The 26,476-nt window shown below is 37.6% G+C and overlaps 2 protein-coding genes across 2 annotated transcripts in view; one reads left to right on the forward strand and one right to left on the reverse strand.

Moving 5' to 3' along the window:
• The window catches only part of zc3h18 (zinc finger CCCH-type containing 18), a 73,162-nt gene extending 55,195 nt beyond the window's left edge, over window positions 1-17,967 (reverse strand). Inside the window, exons 1-8 of the mRNA XM_061969770.2 lie at window positions 17,444-17,967; window positions 15,314-16,270; window positions 12,233-12,317; window positions 6,909-7,057; window positions 5,877-5,972; window positions 1,875-2,017; window positions 1,528-1,557; window positions 248-362 (exon numbers count right to left, since the gene is read on the reverse strand). Coding sequence (XP_061825754.2) covers window positions 248-362; window positions 1,528-1,557; window positions 1,875-2,017; window positions 5,877-5,972; window positions 6,909-7,057; window positions 12,233-12,317; window positions 15,314-16,255 — 1,560 coding nt within the window. The 5' untranslated portion in view covers window positions 16,256-16,270; window positions 17,444-17,967. The remainder of the gene's footprint in view (window positions 1-247; window positions 363-1,527; window positions 1,558-1,874; window positions 2,018-5,876; window positions 5,973-6,908; window positions 7,058-12,232; window positions 12,318-15,313; window positions 16,271-17,443) is intronic.
• A 7,297-nt stretch (window positions 17,968-25,264) lies between these two features.
• Window positions 25,265-26,476, forward strand: part of trhr2 (thyrotropin releasing hormone receptor 2) — a 75,788-nt gene continuing 74,576 nt past the window's right edge. Inside the window, exon 1 of the mRNA XM_061969769.2 lies at window positions 25,265-25,366. The gene's annotated coding sequence lies outside the window, so the exon portion shown is untranslated. The remainder of the gene's footprint in view (window positions 25,367-26,476) is intronic.

A 26,476-nucleotide genomic window follows, 5' to 3' on the forward strand; every position in this document is an offset into this window, starting at 1 on the left:
GTGCGCCTTATAGTGCGGAAAATACGGTATACAAGCAGAATAAGGCACTTTCATTTTCTTGCATAATTGCTTTAGTTAATAGGGTAGGTCTGCTTCTACAAGCTCACTTAATGCGGTGTCTATGTTGACAAATGTTTAAGCTCTGAGCTCCAAAAAAGCTGTAAGCCATACCACCAGCCCCATCTGCACTCTCCAAGTACATGTTTTTCTTCTACAATTCTACTAATGGCCAATGGATGATACTTACACTATAGTGGTAAGGAAGAGGCGCTTCTGTATACTGCACTCTGAAGTTTTCATACTGTCCACCTCGCCATAGGGCCTCCATTTCATAATCATAGTAGGGTTCAGCATATGCATCACTGCAGAGCAGACACATTTAGAAAAACATTAAGACACCCAACAAAAACATTTACGACAGACTTAAATTTGTAGGCGCCTCAAGCAAATCTTATATCTAATTCTTCCCCTTCTCCATGTATTTTACTGATAGTTCATTCACAACATAATTTTTACATGTTAACACATTAACTTAACTTCACTTCCTGTGTGAAAGAAAGGAAGAGGTTGAAGTAATAACTTATTGCCGACCAATCAATGAATGTAATGAAATGTATTAATAGTGTAGAACCTGCCATTATATATGGTACTCTTGTAGTTCTTAGCACTTATGAAAATTAAGGTTCTTCTGGAGGTTTTCTGTGTTGGTATTTGTAGAATAACTACATTACCCAGAAGTCTTAGCGGTAGAGCTGAGCCAGAAGTAAAGAGATACTAGCGGAGAAATGAACGAGTGAAAGTATCCTGCAGAGTTGTAAATAAAGAGTTAATGTGTTACTGTAAGCTGTTGTTCCTATGTTTTTGAAACAAACAAATATAACATTATGCACGCTTTGCACGCAATTGTATGCGCGCTGTGGAGGAGGCTTTTCACTTCGCCTTTTATTACCGTTTGTATTTGATTAATTGCATGGCTCGAAGACACTCTTGTTTCCGTTAAAGCATATGCTAAATATAGCGTCAGTCGCAAAACTGGCACCAGAGAAGCCTTCTACTGCATCTTATTCTCTGGCAAAACAAGTTTGTATTAGGTGTTGTGAAGCGGATTTGCGATACATCCACCACACTTTCATTATAATTTGTTTAAAAACAAGAGCAAACCTGGATGCACCAAATCTGCATTTCTGAGTTTATTTGTAGCCACAAATCAATGAATAAAAACAAAACACTGACAAATGTGCGTGTGTGTGAAGCGCCATTCGTCTGTGAAGACTGGAGTTTAGCGCGCTATCACAAGGAGGAGCATAGCTTGGAGGTGCAACGCATGAGAGAGGAACATCAATTTAACAATGCATTTTTTAAACATCGTCTAATTAATTAATAACGATGCATTTTTTTTTTTTTAAATATTGTTATAAATAATGAATTAGATTACGATTTAAAATGGCTTACTCGTAAAACCCTAACTCTTACTACACTAAGTTGATACATTAAGCTGTCCAGAGTTGAAAAAGAGTCAATACTTACCCATACATTGGCTCTCTCAAGTCCGTTTCACTGAAAGAACAATTCAAATATTAAATAAGAAAGTGTCTTCATTGAAAAAAGTATATTTGTATATATTTTAAGTGACAAAGGCTAAAACATTATACTTCAGTGAAACAATTTATTAGCTAATTTTGATTAAATATCTTGGTGTCACATCTCACCAAAAATACTTTAAAAATGTTAATAAATGTAACACGATCACATTAGCCAATATAGAACCTTGGTGATACTAACATTCAACTTAAGCTTTTCAACATGCACCATTGTTACATGTGAAAGACCAATGCATCCTGATTAGAAATGAAACAATTGTGGTTAAGTCATACTCTCTGATAATGCGGTAGCTGCGTTCCCTGAAGAAATCATTTTCCTTGTCGAATTCCCTCTCATCCTCTCCAATAGTCACATTAAAACGTTTTTCTTCGAAGTCTGGCTCTTGCTCCTTACGGATGGTGGCCTTCTTCAACATCTACCGGACACACAAAAAAAACAGCATTACTAAAACTTAATCAAAGGCAAGCAGTCAAGTCCAAATGTATTTTTCCTGTACACTGTTGCCTGTGTTCACACTTGTTTGGTTTTGTTAAAATAAACTTTGACATTTGGTCAAGTGTGAACCCGAGTAACCAAACCGCGGTGCACACAAAACAAGCAAAACCAGACAAGTGAACTCTGGTGAGGTTCACTTCATTTGAGTTCACGTGTGAATGCTACACAGACCAGTGTTGAAAACTATACCAATTAGCACACATTCAAACATTACAATCAAATAAGAAATTGCGGCACAAGTGCATCCCTTTGTGTATGTGGCAGAGTGCTTTGGGGATGTGGGCACTTGGAGGTCAACAACAGGAGGCTATTAAAATATATGTTTGATAAGCTTTTAATTAGGGATGTCCGATAATGGCTTTTTGCCGATATCCGATATTCCGATATTGTCCAACTCTTTAATTACAGATACCGATATCAACCGATACCGATATCAACCGATATATACAGTCGTGGAATTAACACATTATTATGCCTAATTTGGACAACCAGGTATGGTGAAGATAAGGTACTTTTAAAAAAAATTTATAAAATAAAATAAGAAATAAATTAAAAACATTTTCTTGAATAAAAAAAAAAGTAAAACAATATAAAACAGTTACATTGAAACTAGTAATTAATGAAAATTAGTCAAATTAACTGTTAAAGGTTAGTACTATTAGTGGACCAGCAGCACGCACAATCGTGTGTGCTTACGGACTGTATCCCTTGCAGACTGTATTGATATATATTGACATATAATGTAGGAACCAGAATATTAATAACAGAAAGAAACAACCCTTTTGTGTGAATGAGTGTAAATGGGGGAGGAAGGTTTTCTGGGTTGGTGCACTAATTGTAAGTGTATCTTGTGTTTTTTATGTTGATTTAATAAAATAAAAAAATAAAAAATAAATAAATAAAAAAACAACCCGATACCGATAATAAAAAAAACAATACCGATAATTTCCAATATTATATTTTAACATATTTATTGGCCGATAATATCGGCAAGCCGATATTATCAGACATCTGAACGAGTAGAAATAGCCAAATATAAAAATAAGCAGCACATTCAACTCGACAGACAACATTTTAGTTTCAAATTTAGCTATTTAAATGCTCCCAAGTTCCCAGTCAATCTACAGCATGCGCTTAGTCACGAAATTTGGGTAGCGACGGAAATTATACAAGTGGCCGAAATGTGTTTCATCTGCAGGGCTGCTGGAATCTGGTTGAGTATAAAGCCTTGTTTATGCTTCTGTGCCATCCTGCCAGCATTCCCATTGCCGGTTTGCTCCTCTCTCTCCAAACCGTCCTACAAAATAATTTAGCCTAGGATTGCGACTACAAAGACTATGTTTACTTGGCTTTTGGTATATAATTTCCCGTGTGTATGGGTCTTATTTACAGCCTAACTCTGCGATTTTGGATCAACATTTAGAACAAAGTGACTGTTGTAACTAGGGCTGCGAATCTTTGGGTGTCCCACGATTCGATTCAATAGATTCTTGGGGTCACGATTCGATTCAAAATCAATTTTTTTCGATTCAATGCGATTCTCGATTCAAAAACGATATTTTCCCGATTCAAAACGATTCTCTATTCATTCAATACATAGGATTTCAGTAGGATCTACCCCAGTCTGCTGACATGCAAGCAGAGTAGTAGATTTTTGTAAAAAGCTTTTATAATTGTAAAGGACAATGTTTTATCAACTGATTGCAATAATGTAAATTTGTTTTAACTATTAAATGAACCAAAAATATGACTTATTTTATCTTTGTGAAAATATTGGACACAGTGTGTTGTCAAGCTTATGAGATGCGATGCAAGTGTAAGTGACACTATTGTTCATTTATTTTTATTTTTATAAATGTCTAATGATAATGTCAATGAGGGATTTTTAATCACTGCTATGTTGAAATTGTAACTAATATTGATACTGTTGTTGATAATATTAATTTTTGTTTCACTACTTTTGGTTTGTTCTGTGTCGTGTTTGTGTCTCCTCTCAATTGCTCTGTTTATTGCAGTTCTGAGTGTTGCTGGGTCGGGTTTGGTTTTGGAATTGGATTGCATTGTTATGGCATTGCTGTGTATTGTTTTGTTGGATTGATTAATTTAAATAAATAAATAAAAACAATCGATTTTTTAAAAATGAGAATCGATTCTGAATCGCACAACGTGAGAATCGTGATTCGAATTCGAATCGATTTTTTCCCACACCCCTAATATATATATATATATGTCTTAATAAGGTTATCCAAAAAATAGTGCTCGATACCGTAGTAGAGCGCAATATATGTATGTGTGGGAAAAAAATCACAAGACTATTTCATCTCTACAGGCCTGTTTCATGAGGGGGGGTACCCTCAATCATCAGGAAAAATCTCCTGATGATTGAGGGTACCCCCCCTCATGAAACAGGCCTGTAGAGATGAAATAGTCTTGTGATTTTTTTCCCACACATACATATATATATATATATATATATATATATATATATACATACACATACATATATATATTTTTTCTTCATATTTATATATAATTTATATTATAATTTATATTTAGAAGTAAAATTCTAATTTTAGTTTCTTTAAAGACAAAGCTTTGTTTTTTGGTCAATGTGCTTCTTGCCGTTTTCCCAATTTTTGCTGGTGTTCTTTTTTTGTTTTTTAGTAATGTGCCTAGGGCCAATGACGAAGGAGTCACGGGCCACAGATGGCCCCTGTGGCGCACTTTGTGCACCCCAGCTGTATAAGCTGACTGTTTATGGCCACTAATATTGATACTGTTGTTGATAATATTCATTTTTGTTTCACTACTTTTGGTTTGTTCTGTGTCGTGTTTGTGTCTCCTCTCAATTGCTCTGTTTATTGCAGTTCTGAGTGTTGCTGGGTCGGGTTTGGTTTTGGAATTGGATTGCATTGTTATAGTATTGCTGTGTATTGTTTTGTTGGATTGATTAATTAAAAAAAATAAAAAATAAATAAAAAAATAAATAAATACAATTAAAAAAATATTTTTTAAAAATGAGAATCGATTCTGAATCGCACAACGTGAGAATCGCGATTCAAATTCGAATCGATTTTTTCTCACACCCCTAGTTGTAACATCAATTAGTTTGAGCTCCAATAACATTGCTGCCATTTTTTGATCAATGAAGGAAGCTAACAAGCTAAATGGTCGATAAGAGTGGAAGTTGCTCAAGGAGTTGACCTTACGCAAAACACTACCTGTAGCATTGCAGCACAGAATGGCATGTTGCTCAAACTCGACAAAGTGCTATAACAAAATAAGATCAAGACGGTGTCCCCTAATGACTACGCGGAAGCTCCAGAGATGATCCCCTTGGTCATTCAGGAGAGGCTTAGAGTGTAGCTTTTACGCCTAGAGGATTCTTTTTTTTAAATGCAAAGCACCTCAGGGAAGCAACCTAAATTTCGTTGGACCTGTACCTGTACATGCACAATGACAATAAAGATCATTCATTCATTCATTCATTCAGTTGTAATGGCTTGAGCATCTAGATAAAATGCCTCCGGGTGCCTCCAGGTCGAGGTGTTCCAAGCATAATGAACCGGGTAGCCTCGTAGTAGACCTAGGACAAGCTGAAGGGATTATGTGTTACAGCAGCTCTATCTCGTGGACCTGGAGGATGTGACCAGAGACAGGGAATTCTGACCGGATAAGCGGAAGACAATGAAGAGTGGTGGATAGGTCAGGCATAACAAATATATGAAGTTTGTTTAAAAAATGCATGTCAAGTGACAGCTCGCCCATAAATTAAATACCTCTTTTGCGTGCCTGAGGCCTCTCTCCCACGCACTTTCCACAGGAGGATCGACAGGAGGTGGAGGTGGAGGAAGCTCCTCGACAGTAGGTGCAGCCTGACAGATGCAAAGACAAATGTTAGTTGTCAGATGTTTTGTTTTTTTGTTTTTACACAATATGCAGCATATAGCATACCATAATGTAGATGATTATTGTACTATTACTAAACAATGGAGCTGCCAACATTTGGTGTTTGCAATTCAATAGATATTTTAAGGGCGAGCATTTGTAGCAAGGGTCTCCTGATTTGTAGACAATTTGAAACCAATTACGTGCACACATTTTTTAAATTAAAAGTAAGTGGATTAATAGCAAAGTTCTAAATTGTAGTAGTGGGACTGAAATGTTAACTATCTTTAAATTAGATTTCACCAGCTAAACTTAACAGTGTTTATACTGAAATAGAATGCAGTTTAATTTGACAGCACACAATCATTTTAATTTATAACAGTTTCAAATATTAATACGCACTTGTAATGCACCGTTATTTATAACGGATTTGATGGCCCATGAGTTTTATCATTTAATTTTCATATATGCTTAGTATAAACACAGAAGGCTAATATTGCGAGTTTGAAAAAAACAACAACTTGACATATCAGTTTACATATTTGAAAAGGCGATAAAATGAAAACATTTTAAATGTCAGGAAAAAACTAGTACATTAATCTATGTGAAAAAGCTCTGGATCCCCTTTGTTTTGCTTCTGGCTTTTGCTATGTTTATTATATATTTATTATACACAGAATCTATAAGCTTTTACTCCTTCTGTGCAAAATGTGTGATATTCGCCCTTAATTGACTTCTGAATACAAAAGATTTTCTTAACTTAGGCCAGGATGTTGGTAGAAAAGGGACATTTCTGAATCTCAAAAAGAAACCGGGAGTTGGCAGCTCTGATAACAGTACATAAGAAAACACTGACTGATGTTCCTCTTGGACATTTTGTTTTATCAGTACTAAAGACACAATTTAATGAGAGAATAACATACCCAGGGGTTGTTGGGTAGAAGTGGGAGGGGTCCTCCAGGTTGAGCTCCATTAGGTGAAAAAAGGTCTGGCTTACTGATGAGGGAATAGTTCCCTTTGTCATTAACCCCGGGATGGATAAACCGACAGTTCATACCCCAAGTACAATTTCCTGGAAAAACAAAACAGATACTTGATTTTCTGTTTAATATAATTTAATTGACATGTTTGGTTATTGATATTGACTGACTTGAAATGTGACTGTTACTGTTTTTACAATTTCTAATCAATGTTCTAATTTCTAATCAATGTTCTTTAAAGTTTCACACATTTCTAACTCTGTCTCGGAGACTGAAAGCTCCCAGGCATAACAAAGTAATTGCATACAATTTCTAATGTTCCCCAGGGTAAAAAGTTAAAATGACAAAAACCCTAATTTAAATAACCTAATATTGTCATGATAAAGCCATAGGTTTGTAAGTACTGTCTATTATGGAAGATTTGATTCGGAGAAGTAGACACCTGAAAAATTCTCCAAAAAACATTGTATAAAAAGGCAGCAACAATTGAAAATAGAGCAAAACCAAATTATTTTAAAACATATATTAATACTAATTCATAACACAGATTTGTTTTTAAATGCATACATTTTTTAGCCTTGTTAAAGAAAATTATAGCCATCATATTACATTTTGCATATTTTACAATGATGTCATGGTGACCACGCCCCCCACTGCCACAGGTATCTTGGCAATTTAGATATGATACATCAAATGCTTGAAAAACAGCTGCCTTCAACATAATGAGGTCTGGGTGTTTAGCGATTTGAATTACAATCTTTAAATTGATCTTTTAATATTTTATTTGCGTATTCAAATGAATTAAATTAGCTTAAAAAAGGCACAAAAGCAATTTCATAGTCAGGAAGTCATTCAGCAACATTTTTGAAAAATGTTTTAGGCTACTTGACTGCAGTACAGAACGACCAATATGTTTTTTCCAGGGCAAATACCGATCATTAGTAGTCAAGGAGGGCGATAATTTAGCTAAACATAAATAGTATATGTCAGTAATCAGCTGGACAAGGCTTTCAGTTGTTTTTTTAACATTATTTTTGTTTAGGAAAAGTCGGACCACTAACGACATGTTTTATGTGGCGCTAATGTTTTGGTTAATTTAGCACCAAAAAATATCAGGAGATATTTTCGTAGGAATCGAAGTGATCTTTCTGCAGCACGGTGCAAATAGCGGATAGCACATGTGCCTAACAGCAGGAAGGTCTTGGGTTCGATTCCCAGGCTCGGGGTCTTTCTGTGTGGAGGTTGCATGTTCTCTACGTGAATGCTTGGGTTCTCTTCAGGTACGGATTAGCGACACTAAATTGGCCCTAGTGTGTGAATGCGAGTGTGAATGATTGTCTGTCTATCTATGTTGGCCCTGTGATGAGGTGGCGACTTGTCCAAAGTGTACCGAGTGCAGCTGGGATAGGCTCTAGCCCCCCTGTGAGCCCGAAAGGGACAAGCGGTAGAAAATGGATGATCTTGCTGCCCTCTTGTGGTCGATGAAAGAATCGATGGTCAATTACCATGTGTATTATTTGAAAGGGACATGAGCACATCATCAATTTATCTGACCCAATCAAAACAACTTTACCACTCATGTTATAAATTGACTATAACCAACAAATAAAGTCAACACATTATATGAGTCAGTAGACTCGCCATGGAAGCGCTAAAAACTACACCTAAATATGACAGAAAGACGACACTTTTGAAGTGGGCCACATATAAAAAACCCACCCACCAAGGGTCGTATCCTGTAAAGACGTTCAGAAAATATCACAGTCTGTAAAACAAAATCTATGTGAAATGCTGACCAAAGAACCACCATTAAATGTTATGTAAACCACAATGAAGTGTTTTAAATGTAGAAAAAAATTCATAATAAAACCCCTTTAATGCGGCAGTGTATTAAAATAGACCTGAATAAACCGGTTTATCGGCAATGCGCATTACAGTGCAAAAAATGTGGTACTTTTCCAACTATGGCTGGACGATTATGGCAAAAATAATAATCACCATTATTTTGATTGATATTGTAATCACAATTAATTACACAATTATTCATTAATTTGAAAACATGAGTATTTATTGCACCACCAAAACTCAACTTTAAAACCTGGATATAAATTAGTAACGAATAAACCACAACAAGTAAAATATTAGCAATAGCAATAACAATACATTTAGATAATAGCAATATAAAATAATAAATGCAAAAATCCTCACATTTATTGATGTAATAAAAAACAAAAAAACAGCAAGCCTCTCAAGTTGCGACCATTGTTTATAGATTAATGTAACATTCACGATGTCGTTCCAACAACGCAAGCAGATGAGATGTGTTGTGGGTGTATGGATTGTCTCTGCTAGTTTCACCTTCGTTTTTTAGTGGCTGTTTCCAGTGGCCATCTTGACATTGTTTTGTTACGGACGGCCAGCATTTGAGTGTGTCGGGGATAAGTGAGCGTTGCAAGACTCAATTTCCCAAATAAATGACTCTTCTCCTCACATCGACAACGTTTTACTTACATTTATGTCAATTTCCCGGATATTATTTAGCGTTTATCAGTGGATTCCGTTTTATTGGCCAATTTTGTGACTCTGCAGTTGTGTGAACCCGGAAACCATATGCTTTACCGTATTTTTCGAACTATAAGTCGCAGTTTTTTTTCCATAGTTTGGCCGGGGGTGCGACTTATACTCAGGAGCGACTTATGTGTGAAATTATTACCACATTACCGTAAAATATCAAATAATATTATTCAGTTCATTCACCTAAGAGACTAGACGTATAAGATTTCATCGGATTTAGCGATTAGGAGTGACAGATTGTTTGGTAAACGTATAGCAATGTCTATATGTTATAGTTATTTCAATGACTCTTACCATAATATGTTACGTTAACATACCAGGCACGTTCTCAGTTGGTTATTTATGCGTCATATAACGTACACTTATTCATCCTGTCGTTCACTATTCTTTATTTATTTTAAATTGCCTTTCAAATGTCTATTCTTGGTGTAGGGTTTTATCAAATAAATTTCCCCCAAAAATGCGACTTATACTCCAGTGCAACTTATATATGTTTTTTTTCCTTCTTTATTATGCATTTTCGGCCGGTGCGACTTATACTCTGAAAAATACGGTACTTCTATTGAGTTCAGTGATACTAATTAGGCCTAATCGCGTTGTATCAAATAAAAATAGCAACCATGGTGACATCCCAAACTTCTAATAGACGTGCTCTTTTTTCACTCATTCACTTTTCATCTGTTTCACCGTCACAAACTCCGGAATTTGCATGCACGTTGCGCGGCCTATTAATAATTTTTTCAAATATTATAATTTTATATTCATGAGTAGCCATAATCTAAATCGAAATTAACATTTGATTAATTATCTCGCCCTATTTCCAACTTTGTTCATTACACCGTTTTCAACTTTCTGCCTCAAGAAGTTGGTCCGTCGCTGAAACTTGTCCGCTGTCACTTACATTGCGTCATTATTGTTGTGTTTTGGCTTATAGTTGTTGCGTTATGGCTTTATGTTGTTGTATTGTGGCGTTTGCGTTTGTTCTGACTTTTCTTGGCCACCATAGCTGTTTATTATTGCACTTAATTTCTCAGGTAAAACTACTGTTAATTCAATCTACAGAGATGTTGGTTGCACTTTAGTCTTGATATTAATATTGTAGTGATTTAAAAAAAACACCAGCAAAAGAACCACGTATATCTACTGTTAAACTACTGGTTACTGTACTTTTCTTGAAAGTTTTTAGACCTAATTCCCTTATAAGAAATAACAGGAACATAGGAAACTTCTCCTGTAGTGTCCAGTATTCAGTATTTATTTCACAGTCAGTGGTGGGGTTTTTTTTGCTAAAAAGTTACTGAATTAATTTCCACTCACTGAATCGTTTTGGATCGTATCGTTTTGAATACATTAATATCGTAGCTGAATTAGGGCTGGGCGAAATATCGCGGGTTTGTCTCTGTGCGATATAGAAAATGACTATATCGCGATATCGAAGTATACGTTCTCACGCAGTTGCTTTTAGCTGCTGTCATTACACGACAGGCTCTTCCCACTCTTTCTTGTGTCTCCTTCTCAGACAGCAAGCGCACATTCTTACATACGTCACATACTGTCACGACATACGTCACATAGGTATACGCCCTCGCGGCGCAGAGACGTAGCAGCATGGCTAAAGTTAGCTGTGGTGTAACTGGTAATATGAGAGAAAAAAGGTGCGAATCTGGTAACAAATGAAGGAAGAATTAATTCCCAAGAAAAACAGCACGGGTCCATCGTCTGGCGGTGGTTTGGCTTCAAGTGGGAATATGTCGAACAGACAACCGTAACTTGTCAAGTGTGGGGCAAAAGCGTTTCTACAAAAAGTAGCATTATTGCTAATACGTAGCATCATTTGAAAAGTCACCCGCTAGAGAATCAAGTGTGCTTACTCCGCATGTCAACATCTTTGTTCGGTGTCACACCAACAAAATGCCGAGGCAAACATTTCCACATCAACACCGTATGAAAAAAAGAGTGAAAGGAGATAATGTCCGCAGGAACCTACCACATAGCAAAGGACATAGACTATTTGATTTCCTATTATGCAGCTCATTTTTATTTGACATTTATTGAAATATCTTGTGTGACATCATGTTTTTAAACTATTGTAGTGGCGTTCTGTACAAAAAGTGCACTTTAATTTAGTGTTGTTTTGAAAAGTCATCTTAGTGACGTCATGCACAAAAAAGTGCACTAATAGCTTGTTTTAAAATGTCTCTGACAATCTTGCACTTTCTGTTTTGGAAATGACATGAATGTTTGTGCCACTGCTTAATAACTGTTTAATAAATACCGTTTAGGTACATTGACTTAGTTGTGATTTCCTTCTCTGCCTGAAAGTTTAAAATGAGCATATATTAATGCAGTATGAAGAAGAATGTTTTAATGTAGACACATAGAATCATCATACTGCTGCGATTATATGCATCAAGTGTTCATTCAAGGCTAAGGCAAAATATCGAGATATATATCGTGTATCGCGATATGGCCTAAAAATATCGAGATATTAAAAAAAGGCAATATCGCCCAGCCCTAAGCTGAATCATATCAGCAACATCAAATTATAATTTAAATCGAATCGTTAAAACAAATCATTACAACCCTAATATGTATTAATAATTAATTGAATGCATGAAAACACTGCAGTAAGTCTCGGTCATCACAATTAGGTCTTACTTAAAAAAAAGACATTTTGTTTTCTCATCACCTACCTTTGATGAAGAACCTGCAAATAGGACGTGGTCTGATCTTCCTATCTGTAGGATCTTTCACCTCCCCCTCCTCCAAATCATCATCCTGCATATGCATACAAAAAATAATATTTTACACAGAACGGACAGCAGACGAAAGAAGACAGCTGCAGCGAGCATGACGTCACACTTGCTTCGTGCTGTTGCTTTCGTTGGACTTTCTCTTCTTAAAAGCCGCTACTGTCCTCTTAATATTTGCACATTTTGTAGATGGCTGTCATATATATATATATATATATATATATATATATATATATATATATATATATATATAAACATGCCCACATCGCAGACAACGCTCCAGACAATGGCATGCGTTTTGTTTACATCCGGTTTCAGTAGCGCGGTTTTCGGTGATCAGTGTCTATTTTTGGTGGTCAAGTTTTTGATACATCACTTATCAATAGTGCGCAAATAATAGACTACATATCAACTCATACTGACACGACCAGCTAATGTTAATGTTTTGTTTGTGTGGATTGGATTTGATGTTAGTTTTTCTCATGTTTGCAAACACACCGTCCGTGCCTGAAAGGTGATTGGCGAGAATGAGGAAGTGTTGTGTGTCCGGGGAAGGACGGACTCACGGAGACCAAAGTGTGTGCACAGGAGGTAAAACCTGTTGGAATTGTGCTGTTGTTTGTTACCATAAGATTGGTAACAAAAGTTCAAAATAGCGTCTGACTTTGTGTGATTTCTTCTGAGGGCTACAATATATTATTATAATATCCATCCATCCATTTTCTACCGCTTAGTCCCTTCGGGGTCGCTGGAGCCTATCTCAGCTACAATCGGGCAGAAGGCGGTGTACACCCTGGACAAGTCGCCACCTCATCACAGGGCCAACACAGATAGACAGACAACATTCACACTCACATTCACACGCTAGGGACCATTTAGTGTTGCCAATCAACCTATCCCCAGGTGCATGTTTTTGGAGGTGGGAGGAAGCCGGAGTACCCGGAGGGAACCCACGCAGTCACGGGGAGAACATGCAAACTCCACACAGAAAGATCCCGAGGCCGGGATTGAACTCACGAGTACTCAGGACCTTCGTATTGTGAGGCAGACGCACTAACCCCTCTGCCAACGTGCTGCCCTTATTATAATATATTAATTGAATTTGTTTTTTAAGTAAAAAAACAACAACCTTCATTTCAAGGGGTGGCGGTAATAAAAATGCTCCGGCAGCGCGCCACATTCAACTACATCAAGGGGAAACCCTGCCTTCTAACCAAAAAGAAAAAGTTGCAGCTGCTAAATACATTAGGCGTGAAAGCATACATTTCATGAAATAACCACATTAATAATGAAAACAGTAATTGACACATGTGCTAAAATACAATACTAGTTTATGGTGTAGTTTACGATCTTAGTTTTTTTCTTCCAGTAGAAAAATGCAATCTTACAATCCACGAACTGATTTGCATGGGATCCTCAATGAATGGTGATGTTACTTTTATGAAAAAACTAATTGGTAATAGGTAGGGATAGTAACAATAAGAACATTTCATTTCACTGTCAGTATTGTTGAATGTGCTCAAAAAGTACTTAAACACATACTAACATGTTTACATTTTTGAAAGATAACTAAAATAAATAGACCAACTATTTTGCATGTTTTGTGTTTCTTATGCTTCACTGATAAGACTGCTCCGGTGGGCGTTGTACTCTGTTTAGCTGTTCATAAAGGCGCCGTAAAAACACCTCTGTCGTGTCTTCCTACGAGTATAGAACAATAAGCGGGCACAGCTTCAATATGCACAATTGAATTAACTTAATGGCTCCAACAACAATGTGTTTACATAAATTCAGATTGGGTTATGTAGTTTTTTAACAGGGAAAAGACAATGTCGCCTGTATTCATGTTGAGAATTTGAATTTAAAATGTTAACACTGACCCTCAAGTTTTACGGCAGGTATTATTAATACTGTAATCGTTACATCCCTAGTAGGCAGTGGCGTAATCTAGGGCTGCAGCGGTTAATCAATTAATTCAATTAGAAGAAAGCTTTGATTTATATTATGTTGCATCCATTAATCATTTAATGAGTAACTAATAAAACGGATAAAATCGGGATAGCATGAAGAGCCTAAGACTTTAAATATGCGGAGCTACTTTCCGCACGGCCACTTTTAATAGAGGTGACGTATTGGATGTGAACAGCAGACTTTATTTCATTCGTTTTGAAATGTTTTTTTATTAATGCAGACATTTTCCCTTAAATATGCATCGATGTTATAAAGTGTGTTTTATCCAAATACTCGATTAATCGAAAAACTAATCGATAAATTACTAAATGAATTGATATCTTTAGCCCTAGATTGATAGACTATGCATTTTATTATCCTGACTATTACCTGCCCCAAAGCGACATCCTGATAAGAAGAGAAGTAGCTTTGAAAGACTGCATATCTGGAGTTTAGGCTCCAAGCTTTTGAGATAAGAACTGCTTCATAGCAAAGACCTAATAATTGCAGGAGGGATTTTGGTCCACTGTTCTTTACAAACAGATGATCTACAAATTCTGCAGGTTTCAAGGATGTAACTTTGCAACTCGAAGTTTCAAAATCCATCCATCCATCCATTTTCTACCGCTTGTCCCGTTCGGGGTCACGGGGGTGCTGGAGCCTATCTCAGCTGCATTCGGGCGGAAGGCGGGGTACACCCTGGACAAGTCCCCACCTCATCGCAGGGCCAACACAGATAGACAACATTCACACTCACATTCACACACTAGGGCCAATTTAGTGTTGCCAGTCAACCTATCCCCAGGTGCATGTCTTTGGAGGTGGGAGGAAGAGAACCCACGCAGTCACGGGGAGAACATCACACAGAAAGTTTCAAAATATATCCACCAATTTTATTTACTGTGCATCTTTTTTTTCTATTGTAAATCCCATTTTTGCAGAATCGTGCAGGCCTACTTGACACTACTTCCAGTTTTTATTTATAAACACGTTAAACATTTGTAACCGACATACAATTTCTTATGTCGTTGAGCACTTGCATGTAATAAACATCAAACAATGAATACTTACATCAATCTCGCCTTCATCAATTTCTCCATCATCCTCTTCTCTCCGCTTGTCTCTGAATGAATCGCGGCGTGATCTGGAGTCTTCTCTCTTTTTAGTATCCCCATCTTTGGGGGATGGTGGTAAAATAAGTTTCTTCTCTTTCTTCTTTACAATCTTGTCTCCACCATCCTCCTCGTCTAATGCCTTTGCATCATCTTCTTCATCCTCATGTGCGGGAATGCTGGGCTCCTCTGGTACCTCTTCATCATAATCCAGTTCATGTTCATCCAGCTCTCGCGAAACCGACGCAGAGTCTTCCCTTATCTCTCTCACCACAGCAGATCTTTCCACTTGCGCACTCAAATTGTCTTCCTCTTCTGCAATGCTTTTTACTTGTTCGTCGTCATCATCTTCCTCCTCCTCCTCATCATCATCATCATCCACCTTAGCTAGCTGAGCACCAGTGTCTCCTGAATCTAGGCTGTATTTTCCATATGCTCCAGATACGCCGGAGTCTTCCTTAGTGACAACATTACCGCCTTGTTCTGGCTCTGAGACTGGAGACTGAGGCGTGTAAACTACTTGATCAGCCTCCTCTCCATCCAAATCATCACCCTGTGGTCTATCATCATCCCCTTCCAAAAGCACAATAGGTTCGTTCTCTTGTCCGATTTCGAGAGTTTCCGCTAAAGGTTCTTCATCCTCCGGCTCAGATACAAAGTCAGGTACAACCTCATCATCTTCTCCTCGCACCTCCTGTAATGACAGGCCTCCTCCTCTGATCTCCACTGTATCGTCTTCTTCATCTGCCTCTGCCAGTTCTCCATTCTCTTCATAGAGTATTTCACTGTCTGAGATCACCCTATCCTCTTCCTCATCCGGAGAATCCAGTAGCTCACTGTCAGTCAGATCCTTCTCCAAGGGAGACTGCGATGATTGGTTGGGGCTTTCAGGGGTATCCATTTTGAGAATATTCTACTGGAAGCATAGAAAAGGATAAGTTAATATCAACAAGCAGTATGTGCATTTTGAAAACAAATGTACAGGTATGCCTATTTATTAGGATTACACAACATGTTTTGCAACGTCAGGAGTGCGACACAAAAAAATGCAACCATGCGTGGACGTGTAAATAATATTTAGCTGTCAAAAACGCTAAACAAGTCAAAAGTTTAATTTTCAAGTGCACTATGCTTTAGACTTAGACAAACTTTAATGATTGTTCCACACAGTAGCTCAGTTACAAAGGATGGAAAGGATAATGCAGGTATAAAGTAGATTAAAAATGTACCGTAGTAGTAATATAAAATATACCATATATGTAATATTTACATATTATATACACAGTATATGATGTATACTGATATAATATCCATCCATCCATTTTCTACCGCTTGTCCCGTTCGGGGTCGCGGGGGGTGCTGGAGCCTATCTCAGCTGCTTTCGGGCGGAAGGCGGTGTACACCCTGGACAAGTCGCCGCCTTATCGCAAGGCCAACACAGATAGACAACATTCACACACTAGGGCCAATTTAGTGTTGCCAATCAACCTATCCCCAGGTGCATGTTTTTTTTGGGGGGGGGGGGGGGGGAGCCGGACTACCCGGAGGGAACCCACGCAGTCACGGGGAGAACATGCAAACTCCACACAGAAAGATCCCATGCCCGGGATTGAACTCAGGACCTTCGTATTGTGAGGCACATGCACTAACCCCTGTACCACCGTGCTGCATTATATTATATTATTATATAATTTAAAACAATTACCATGTACAATATTACATTATATGCAACAGTTGCAGCATAAAATAGAGAGCAGAAAATATACATTATAAACAAAGAGAGGTGGAAGCAATAGACAGATATACAGATTTACCAAGTAACTTCAAAATGAGTATGGCACATACTTCCTAACTTAAAAATTGTCTATGTGAAAATAATTTAGGGAAAGAGGAAACATTAATGTTCCAGTCGTTGCCAATTTGTAATCAAAACGTGCTTTTTAAAGCCTGCACATATTAACGCAAGATGCGCTTGGCGCTGCAAGGAAACCCTCCTCTTAGCATTAGCATATTAGCTCACGGGGTTTGAGGTGCAGGTTTAAGGCATCATCAGTCACACATAAGCATACTGACACGATAATATACCTACTTGTATGTATAGCACTCGATGAAACTCCAAAGTACGTAAACACCTGCAGGGTCATTGACTGCTAATAGCCATGTCGTGCTAGTCGGCGACAAGGCCCACAACGCGAGGGAGCAAAGTTAGCAGGCGAATCATCGATCAATAACCAATACCTGTAATTAATCATCGAATAAACAGTTCAACCTAAATGTGTACAGTTACGTCCATAACCACTTAAGAAAACGAGGATACACGCGTAGCCTCTAACATAATATACTAACAATGAGTTCCTGCTTCGAAGGTAAGCTAACAGCGTTAGCAACACCCTGCTAACTACTAACAAACCTTTCGCTACGATTCACCTTGCCGAGCAGAACTCGTTAAACACGACAACTGTTGCGCTAACAGCAGCCCTCTCGCACTGTACTTGTGTTTGTAATCGACAAATCCTTAATGTACGGGTTTAAATGAACAGGTATGGTGGGGGAAAATAAAACACCCCGCTCCGCACAGCGAGGGTGGCCGTTAGGTGACGTCATAAAGACACGCCGCGGAAACGCAAAAAGACCGCGCCAGAAAACACAACTCAAATTTGTATTTATATATATATATATATATATATATATATATATATATATATATATATATATATATATATATATATATTATAAACCTTTATTTATAATATGCAACATTTACAAAGAAATAAAAGAAATAAATAATCAAATAATCAAAACAAGGACAGAAACATATGCAGCCCCTAAAGGGACATGGATGTTTTGCGAGATCTCGCAATACTTTTTGCAAGATCTCGCGAAAGTTTTTTTTTTCCTATGTCAGTGAACCAAAAGTAAAACAGACACAGTACCCATTACGACAAGAAAGCCCCCATGCCTTGATAATTATTTTCAGATGTCTTTTTATTTTATTTTTTAAAATTTTATAAACCTTTTTTTAAATTTTATAAACCATCCATCCATTTCCTACCGCTTGTCCATTTTTTGGGGGTCACGGGGGGTGCTGGAGCCTATCTCAGCTGCATTCGGGCGGTACACCCTGGACAAGTCGCCACCTTATCACAGGCCCAACACAGATAGACAGACAGACAACATTCACACGCTAAGGCCAATTTAGGGTTGCCAATCAACCTATCCCCAGGTGCATGTCTTTGGAGGTGGGAGGAAGCTGGAGTACCCGGAGGGAACCCACGCAGTCACGGGGAGGACATGCAAACTCCACACAGAAAGATCCCGAGGCTGGGATTGAACTCAGGACTACTCAGGACCTTCGTATTGTGAGGCACATGCACTAACCCCTGTTGCACCGTGCTGCCCACATTTACAAACACTTGAGAAATAATAATAATAATAATTAAATATATATATATATATATATATATATATATATATATATATATATACATATAAATATATAATTAATATATATATATATATATATATATATATATATACATATAAATATATAATTAATATATATATATATACACATATATATATATATGAATATAGCCTATGGCTTTGCACATTGTTATATATATATATATATATATATATATATATATATATATATATATAAAAGGGCAGCACGGTGGAAGAGGGGTTAGTGCGTCTGCCTCACAATACGAAGGTCCTGAGTAGTCGTGAGTTCAATCCCCGGCCTCGGGATCTTTCTGTGTGGAGTTTGCATGTTCTTCCCGTGACTGCGTGGGTTCCCTCCGGGTACTCCGGCTTCCTCCCACCTCCAAAAACATGCACCTGGGGATAGGTTGATTGGCAACACTAAATTGGCCCTAGTGTGTGAATGTGAGTGTGAATGTTGTCTGTCTATCTGTGTTGGCCCTGCGATGAGGTGGTGACTTGTCCAGGGTGTACCCCGCCTTCCGCCCGATTGTAGCTGAGATAGGCTCCAGCGCCCCCCGAAGGGAATAAGCGGTAGAAAATGGATGGATGGATGGATGGATATATATATATATATATATATATATATATATATATATATATATATATATATATATATATATAAAACAACGTGCAAAGCCATAGGCTTCTTTTCAGATGTCTCTCACTTATGTCAAAGCCATGTCTACGTGCACGAACAGATTTGATGTCTGTATATGTTAGGCCAATACTAAAATAGAAATCAATAAACTTCTCCCACGGATGATGGGTAGGCTCCTCCATCGCTTTGGTCTGTTTTACTTCCGGTTCACTGACAGAGGAAAAAAACCATTTTGCGAGATCTCGCAAAACATTTTTTTCCCTCCTTGTCCCTTTAGGGGCTCCGTAGAAACAGTACAAAAACAGCACCAATCAGCGCCAGGGGGTTGTAAAGTCAATAAAGTAACTAAAATAGAATGGAAAATTAAATTGGAAACTGCACATAAATATACTCAAAACAAAGATGGCAAAAATTATTGCTGTGTTACATAAAATGTAAAACTCTGTAAATCAAAAGGCTCTTAACATGTTATATAATTATTTCGTACTCCCATATCTCAATTATTGTGTTGAAATCTGGGGTAACAATTACAAATCAAACATCAACTCTATGTTCTTACTTCAAAAGAAGGCCATTAGAATTGTAAATTATGCGGATTATTATGACCATACCAATGCTCTGTTTATTAAATTTAAAATATTAAAATTGCACGATCTTGTTGACCTTTACACTGCCATTGTGACGTATAAAGCTCATAATCGCATGCTGCCTCAGTGTCTTCAAGAAAGGTTAAAACCCAGGAAGAGTCCCTATGACCTTTGTCTTTCAGAAAGCAAACATAAGAACAAGCTTAAAAAGTAGATGTGTTTCTGTCAGTGGGGTCCATCTGTGGAACAGCTTGGATGCTTCCTTAAAATGTTCCAGTTCCATTCACACATTTAAAAAAACTTTAAAACTAATGTCTTAGAAAAAATATATCAATCTTGAATCAACACAGTAGTTAATCCTATTATCAATGTTAATTACAAAACTAAATGTGGGATATAAATAATAATGGAAGCATAAGTGTTTATTATATTATTGGTACAAATGTTTAACCAACACGTGTACACAACTGTTGGTCTATGTTTCTACTGTGTATATATTTGAACAGTGTGCATGTTGTGTAAAGGAAATTTCATATTTCTAGGAAGCTCATCTTGTATTTGACATTGTTTATAGTGTTAGGCGAAATAAGTGCTCAACTTCAGCCTAAACTTTTACACAAGTTCCATAAATAACCCAAATTTGGAGCACTGCGTCATATTTTTTCACAGCTTTTTGGTCGTCAGAGGTAGAAAGCGTTTTAAAGTAAAGTTGTAATTCTTTTTTAAAGGCACAAAAAACAGATTGGGTAACACAACTCAAATTTGTTGATGCTTAGTTTCTAAACAAGGCCTTTTTATTGTGTGAAATGCAGACAAGAATTCACATTTGTGAAATTCTACACCCAAAATTAATTATTTTATTTTTAATTCAGAATTGGATTTTGTACTAGTAGGAATGTAGCGAATGGTAAGTATTAAAAAATAACATTACTGTGGTGTCGCCAGTAAAACAAAATTTTCATTACAACTTAAAGAAGAAAATGTTTAACGAACACTTAACTTTTTTTTTTTAAATGGATACAGTCCTTCATGAGAAAAAGCAGGTCTATTGACGACATGGTACAGGTTTTATTTTATAAAACAGCTAATGACAATTGAAAATGTTATCCAAACAACTGGACATACATTTTAGCAACATACTGACTTTGTTGTATTCACAGAGAACATGCAAGGTTGCTTAGACTCCTACATTACCATTAAAATACCACTAGATAGATTGCTTAGACTCCTACATTACCATCAAATTACCACTAGATAGCAGTAATACACTACTTGTAGTCACAGCACTTCATACCAAGAGACATTACACTTTTGCAAAACATGTTTGTAAATGTATCATTTATTATCATTTTAAAGTTATTAGTTTCTTTACTTGCTCATGCTTGTACCAAACATATTAGTTCACATTTTTAACAGTTAAAAAATAAATAAATCAATTAAACAAAATTTATTTACATAGCCCTAAATCACAAGTGTCTCAAAGGGCTGCACAAGCCAGTACGACATCCTCGGCTCAGATCCCACATCAGGGCAAGAAAAAACTCAACTCAATGGTATACAATGAGAAACCTTGGAGGGGACCGCAGCTGTGGGCACCCCCCCTAGTTAATAGTGCGAGAGTTCAGTCCATAGTGGGGCCAGCAGGGTCATCAGCGCAGAGACGTCACCGGCTGATGCACAGATGAGTGGTCCACCCCGGGTCCCAACTTTGAACTGTCATCTGTGGTCTCCCTCCCCCCATTCTCAGCACATTCTACAGAGGCACTATAGAGAGCCTGCTGACCAACAGCATCTCTGTCTGGACTGGAGCCTGCAGTGCCTCAGACTGGAAGTCTCTCCAGAGAGTGGTGAGGACGGCGGAAAAGATCATCAGGACTCCTCTTCCTCCTATCCAGGAGATCGCAAAAAGCCGCTGCCTGACCAGGGCTCAGAAAATCTGCAAAGACTCCTCCCACCCCCACCAAGGACTGTTTTCACTGCTGGACTCTAGAAAGAGGTTCCACAGCCTCCGAAGCAGAACCTCCAGGTTCTGTAACAGTTTCTTCCCTCAGGCCGTAAGACTCTTGAACACATCATGAAAATCCCTTCAACTCCCCCCAAAATGGATTAACTCGCTGGAATAAAAAAGACAATATAACATACATCCATAAACGTGGACACATGTGAAAAAGTGCAATATATTTATCTGTACAGTAACCTATTTATTTATTTATAAATGCACCTTATTGCTTTTTTATCCTGCACTACCACGAGCTAATGAAATGAAATTTCGTTCTTATCTGTACTGTAAAGTTCAAATTTGAATGACAATAAAAAGGAAGTCTAGTCTAGTCTAGTCTAATAACATATCCACGCAGGAGAGGGGGGCAGAGCAGAAAATATACGGCAGATCAACTGGTCTAAAAGGGGGGTCTATTTAAAGGCTAACGTATACAAAATAATTTCTATTACTTTACTGTTAATTAACAAGTGACTAACTAAATTAGTTTGCAGCCTTTATCAGAACGTACACAACTTAAATTAACCTCTTAAGGCCCAAGCTGTTTGTTTACATTATTTTTTTATTTCTCTTTGCTATTTGTGCTTATTGGACCCTAATTAGAATAATAACTAAAAATCATCTTTCATAAGTAACAAACGTGTACTTCTTGTGTAGTGACATGCTAATTTTTATTTTTACACTTTTTTTTTCCAAATTCCATTGTATGTTATACTCCTCTGACACCACCAGATGGCAGTATAAGTGTCCATATGTCGGCATAAGACCCCAATTCAGTAATGTACACAATTTTGGAAATAAGAGCTAAAAGGTGCTGTCCACGCATGTGACCGCTAAGGCCTTTAGAGGTTAAAATATAAAAAAATCTGTTACCTTTGCTGTCTTCGATTGATTTGTAGCTAGAGTGAGCAGGAATGACTAAATACTGTACATACTATCAGCATGAATACTAACATGTCATGTTGACATTATTATTATTAAGATTTAGGTTTTAGATTAAGGCTTTATTTGTGAAATTTGTGTTCTGTATTCATCCCATCCTCTTCAGGAGCAGTGGGCTGCTGTCATGCAGCGTCCTGGGTTCCGTATCCAGGTCGTAAGCAGCATCTTGGTCAGTGAAGCGGAGCAGCCATGTGTGGGCCACCAGGGGTAAGGTGTTCTGCCCAAGGACACAAAAGTAGTGATTGGGATGGAGGAAGCAGGATTCAAACGGCAACCCTTCGGTTACAGAAGACCCGCTCTACCTCCACCACTGCCTTCATCAAAAATGAATTCAAGCATTGATTACAATTAATACACTGAATACCATGCATGTATAATCATATTGTCAATGTCATCTCTATACTGTATAATAGTCGCCTACATTCTTGTTCTACACTCGCAAGGAGTTCAAGAAGTGCAAAAGAATGGAGGCACATAACGGTAGGTTGTGAGTTCAAACCCCGACCGAGTCATACCAAAGACTATAAAAATGGGACCCATTACCTCCCTGTTTGGCACTCAGCATCAAGGGTTGGAATTGGGGGTTAAATCACCAAAATGATTCCTGAGCGTGGCCACCGCTGCTGCTCACTGCTTCCCTCAACTCCTGGGGAGTGGAACAAGGGGATGGGTCAAATGCGGAGGGTAATTTCACCACACTTATTGTGTGAATGACTATCAGTGGTACTTTAACGTTAACTTTAATTTCTTCACATCTGAATGGGTCAACAAATTAAGCGTTTCTTGTCTGGGTGAAATGATTAAAACATGCGTAGCAATGAACGGTACATCCGTCAACAACAGCGAATATGTTCTTTGTTTGCAACTGTGAGTCATGGCAGACTTTTGGACCTGTTTTTTTTCGCTTTTGTAAACTTTTGATCGCGACTGTATATATAAATATATATATATATATATATATATATATATATATATATATATATATATATATATATATATATATATATACACATATATATATATATATGTATCGATCCGTTGTGGTGAAGAAGGAGCTGAGCCGGAAGGCAAAGCTCTCGATTTACCGGTCGATCTACGTTCCCATCCTCACCTATGGTCATGAGCCAAAGCTCATGACCATAGGTGAGGATGAGGAGGTCATGACCAAAAAGACAAGATCACGGGTACAAGCGGCTGAAATGAGTTTCCTCCGCCGGAGCTCTCCCTTAGAGATAGGGTGAGAAGCTCTGTCATCCGGGGGGAGCTCAAAGTAAAGCCGCTGCTCCTCCACATCGAGAGGAGCCGGATGAGGTGGTTCAGGCATCTTGTCAGGATGCCACCCGAACGCCTCCCTAGGGAGGTGTTTAGGGCACGTCCGACCGGTAGGAGGCCACGGGGAAGACCCAGGACACGTTGGGAAGACTATATATCACGGCTGGCCTGGGAACGCCTCGGGATCCCCCGGGAAGAACTGGACGAAGTGGCTGGGGAGAGGGAAGTCTGGGCTTCCCTGCTTAGGCTGCTGCCCCCGCGACCCGACCTCGGATAAGCGGAAGAAGATGGATGGATGGATGGATATATATATATATATATATATATATATATATATATATATATATATATATATATATATATATATATATATATGTGTGTATGTATATATTCCGAGGGCGATGATGTCACGTTATCGATGGGAAAATGCATTTTTAGACAATAAGATTTGCCTGAGCGGGCTAGGAGACACCGAGTGTAACAAGCAGTACAAACTGGATTAGAAAGGACGGATTAAAAAAATAAATAAATAAAAATAAAAATAATAATAATAAAAAAAAAAAATAAATAAATAAAAAAAAAAAAAATAATAATATATATATATATATATATATATATATATATATATATATATATATATATATATATATATATATATATATATATAATTATTTTTATTTTTTGTTTTAACTTGGGACTTCCCGCGGGCTTGCAGTTTTGGGACCCCTGAATTAACATTTTGTAGGACTTTTGAAAATAAAATAAGTAGTAAAAAAGACAACATAACATTATGAATATCACAAAAAAAACTAATATATTTGTGAGGCAAAAAACAAACGGAACGGAAAAAATATCGAAATGATCATGCTGGGATCGATCAGATATTGATACTGTCATCGATACCGTGACTATTTGCATCGATCCGCCCACCTCCTTTTGTTGAGCCGAGACATATCTGGTGACGTAGCAGGACGCCGGTTTATGCAGCAGGTGGACGGCAGAATGTGCAGCATTGGACCGCTTTATCGACCAGACACAGGTGGGGAAAGAACAGTTTGATTTTGTAATGACAATGTCACTCTTAACAAGGATTCAGCATCAAAATGACACGTTTCAGGGACACATAAGGTAAATAACTTTTTCTGCAATTTGGTAAAAAAAAAAGAAAAAAAAAAGACGTTCCGCATATTTTCACCCTGATGCATTGTTTTGTATGGCATGAATAAATACACGAAAAAAATAATATAGGAACTGGATACATGTTCTAGTCAGAGTGGTTTAATTGATTTACTTAGTCTACTCTTGTGCGGCAATTTAGAGTTTTTTTTTTAACAGTCTGTAAAACATCTGCTTTTTTTCACACAGCATAAGAGGTTTGATGCACACGGGCAGCTTGACACTATTACACCACACATATTGTTACTGTTATATAATAAGTGCAGGTTGGTTAAGTCAACTGACTGGTCACGTGTGAAATGTCTAAAATGGTCAGCTGATTGTCTTATGTGATACAGGATATCAGAAGTTTGTGATTGACATCAAAATCCACTGTCACGACCATTTTAAGTGTAATTTAGGTTAGTGTTGTCTCGATACCAATATTTTTGGTACCGGTACTGGTGCCAAAATTATTTTGATACTATTGGTACATTTAGATACTTTTCTAAATTGAGGGGGCCACAAAAAATTGCATTATTGGCTTTATTTTAACAAAAAATCTTACAGTACATTAAACATATGTTTCTTATTGCAATTGTGTCCTTAAATAAAATAGTGAACATACAAGACAACTTGTCTGTTATTAGTAAATAAACAAACAAAGGCTCCTAATTAGTCTGCTGACATATGCAGTAACATATTGTGTCATTTTGCATTCTATTATTTTGTCAAAATTATTAAGGACAAGTGGTAGAAAATGAATTATTAATCTACTTGTTCATTTACTATGTTGAAGAGGTTCATTTAGCCTACTAGTGTGTATTTATAAGTGGTTGATTTATATAGGCTAGTAAGGTAAAGTTTTGTACCTGACAAGTTTCGGCTATTTTGCTTCTGCAGCCTTCATCAGAGGTGTCACGTGATGTTAGCGTGACGTCATCTGTGACGTGTTATATGGATTGTTCCATCCCACCTGAAGTAGTGGGATGGCGGCGTCCCCTGGTGTGTGCCGGGGGTAGGGCGGGGCGCCCCCTGTCGTCTGGATGGCTACCAAACGGCCGGGGGCGGCCCTGCAGGACT

This window comes from Nerophis lumbriciformis, linkage group LG10, assembly GCF_033978685.3.
Source record: "Nerophis lumbriciformis linkage group LG10, RoL_Nlum_v2.1, whole genome shotgun sequence".
NCBI lineage: Eukaryota > Metazoa > Chordata > Actinopteri > Syngnathiformes > Syngnathidae > Nerophis > Nerophis lumbriciformis.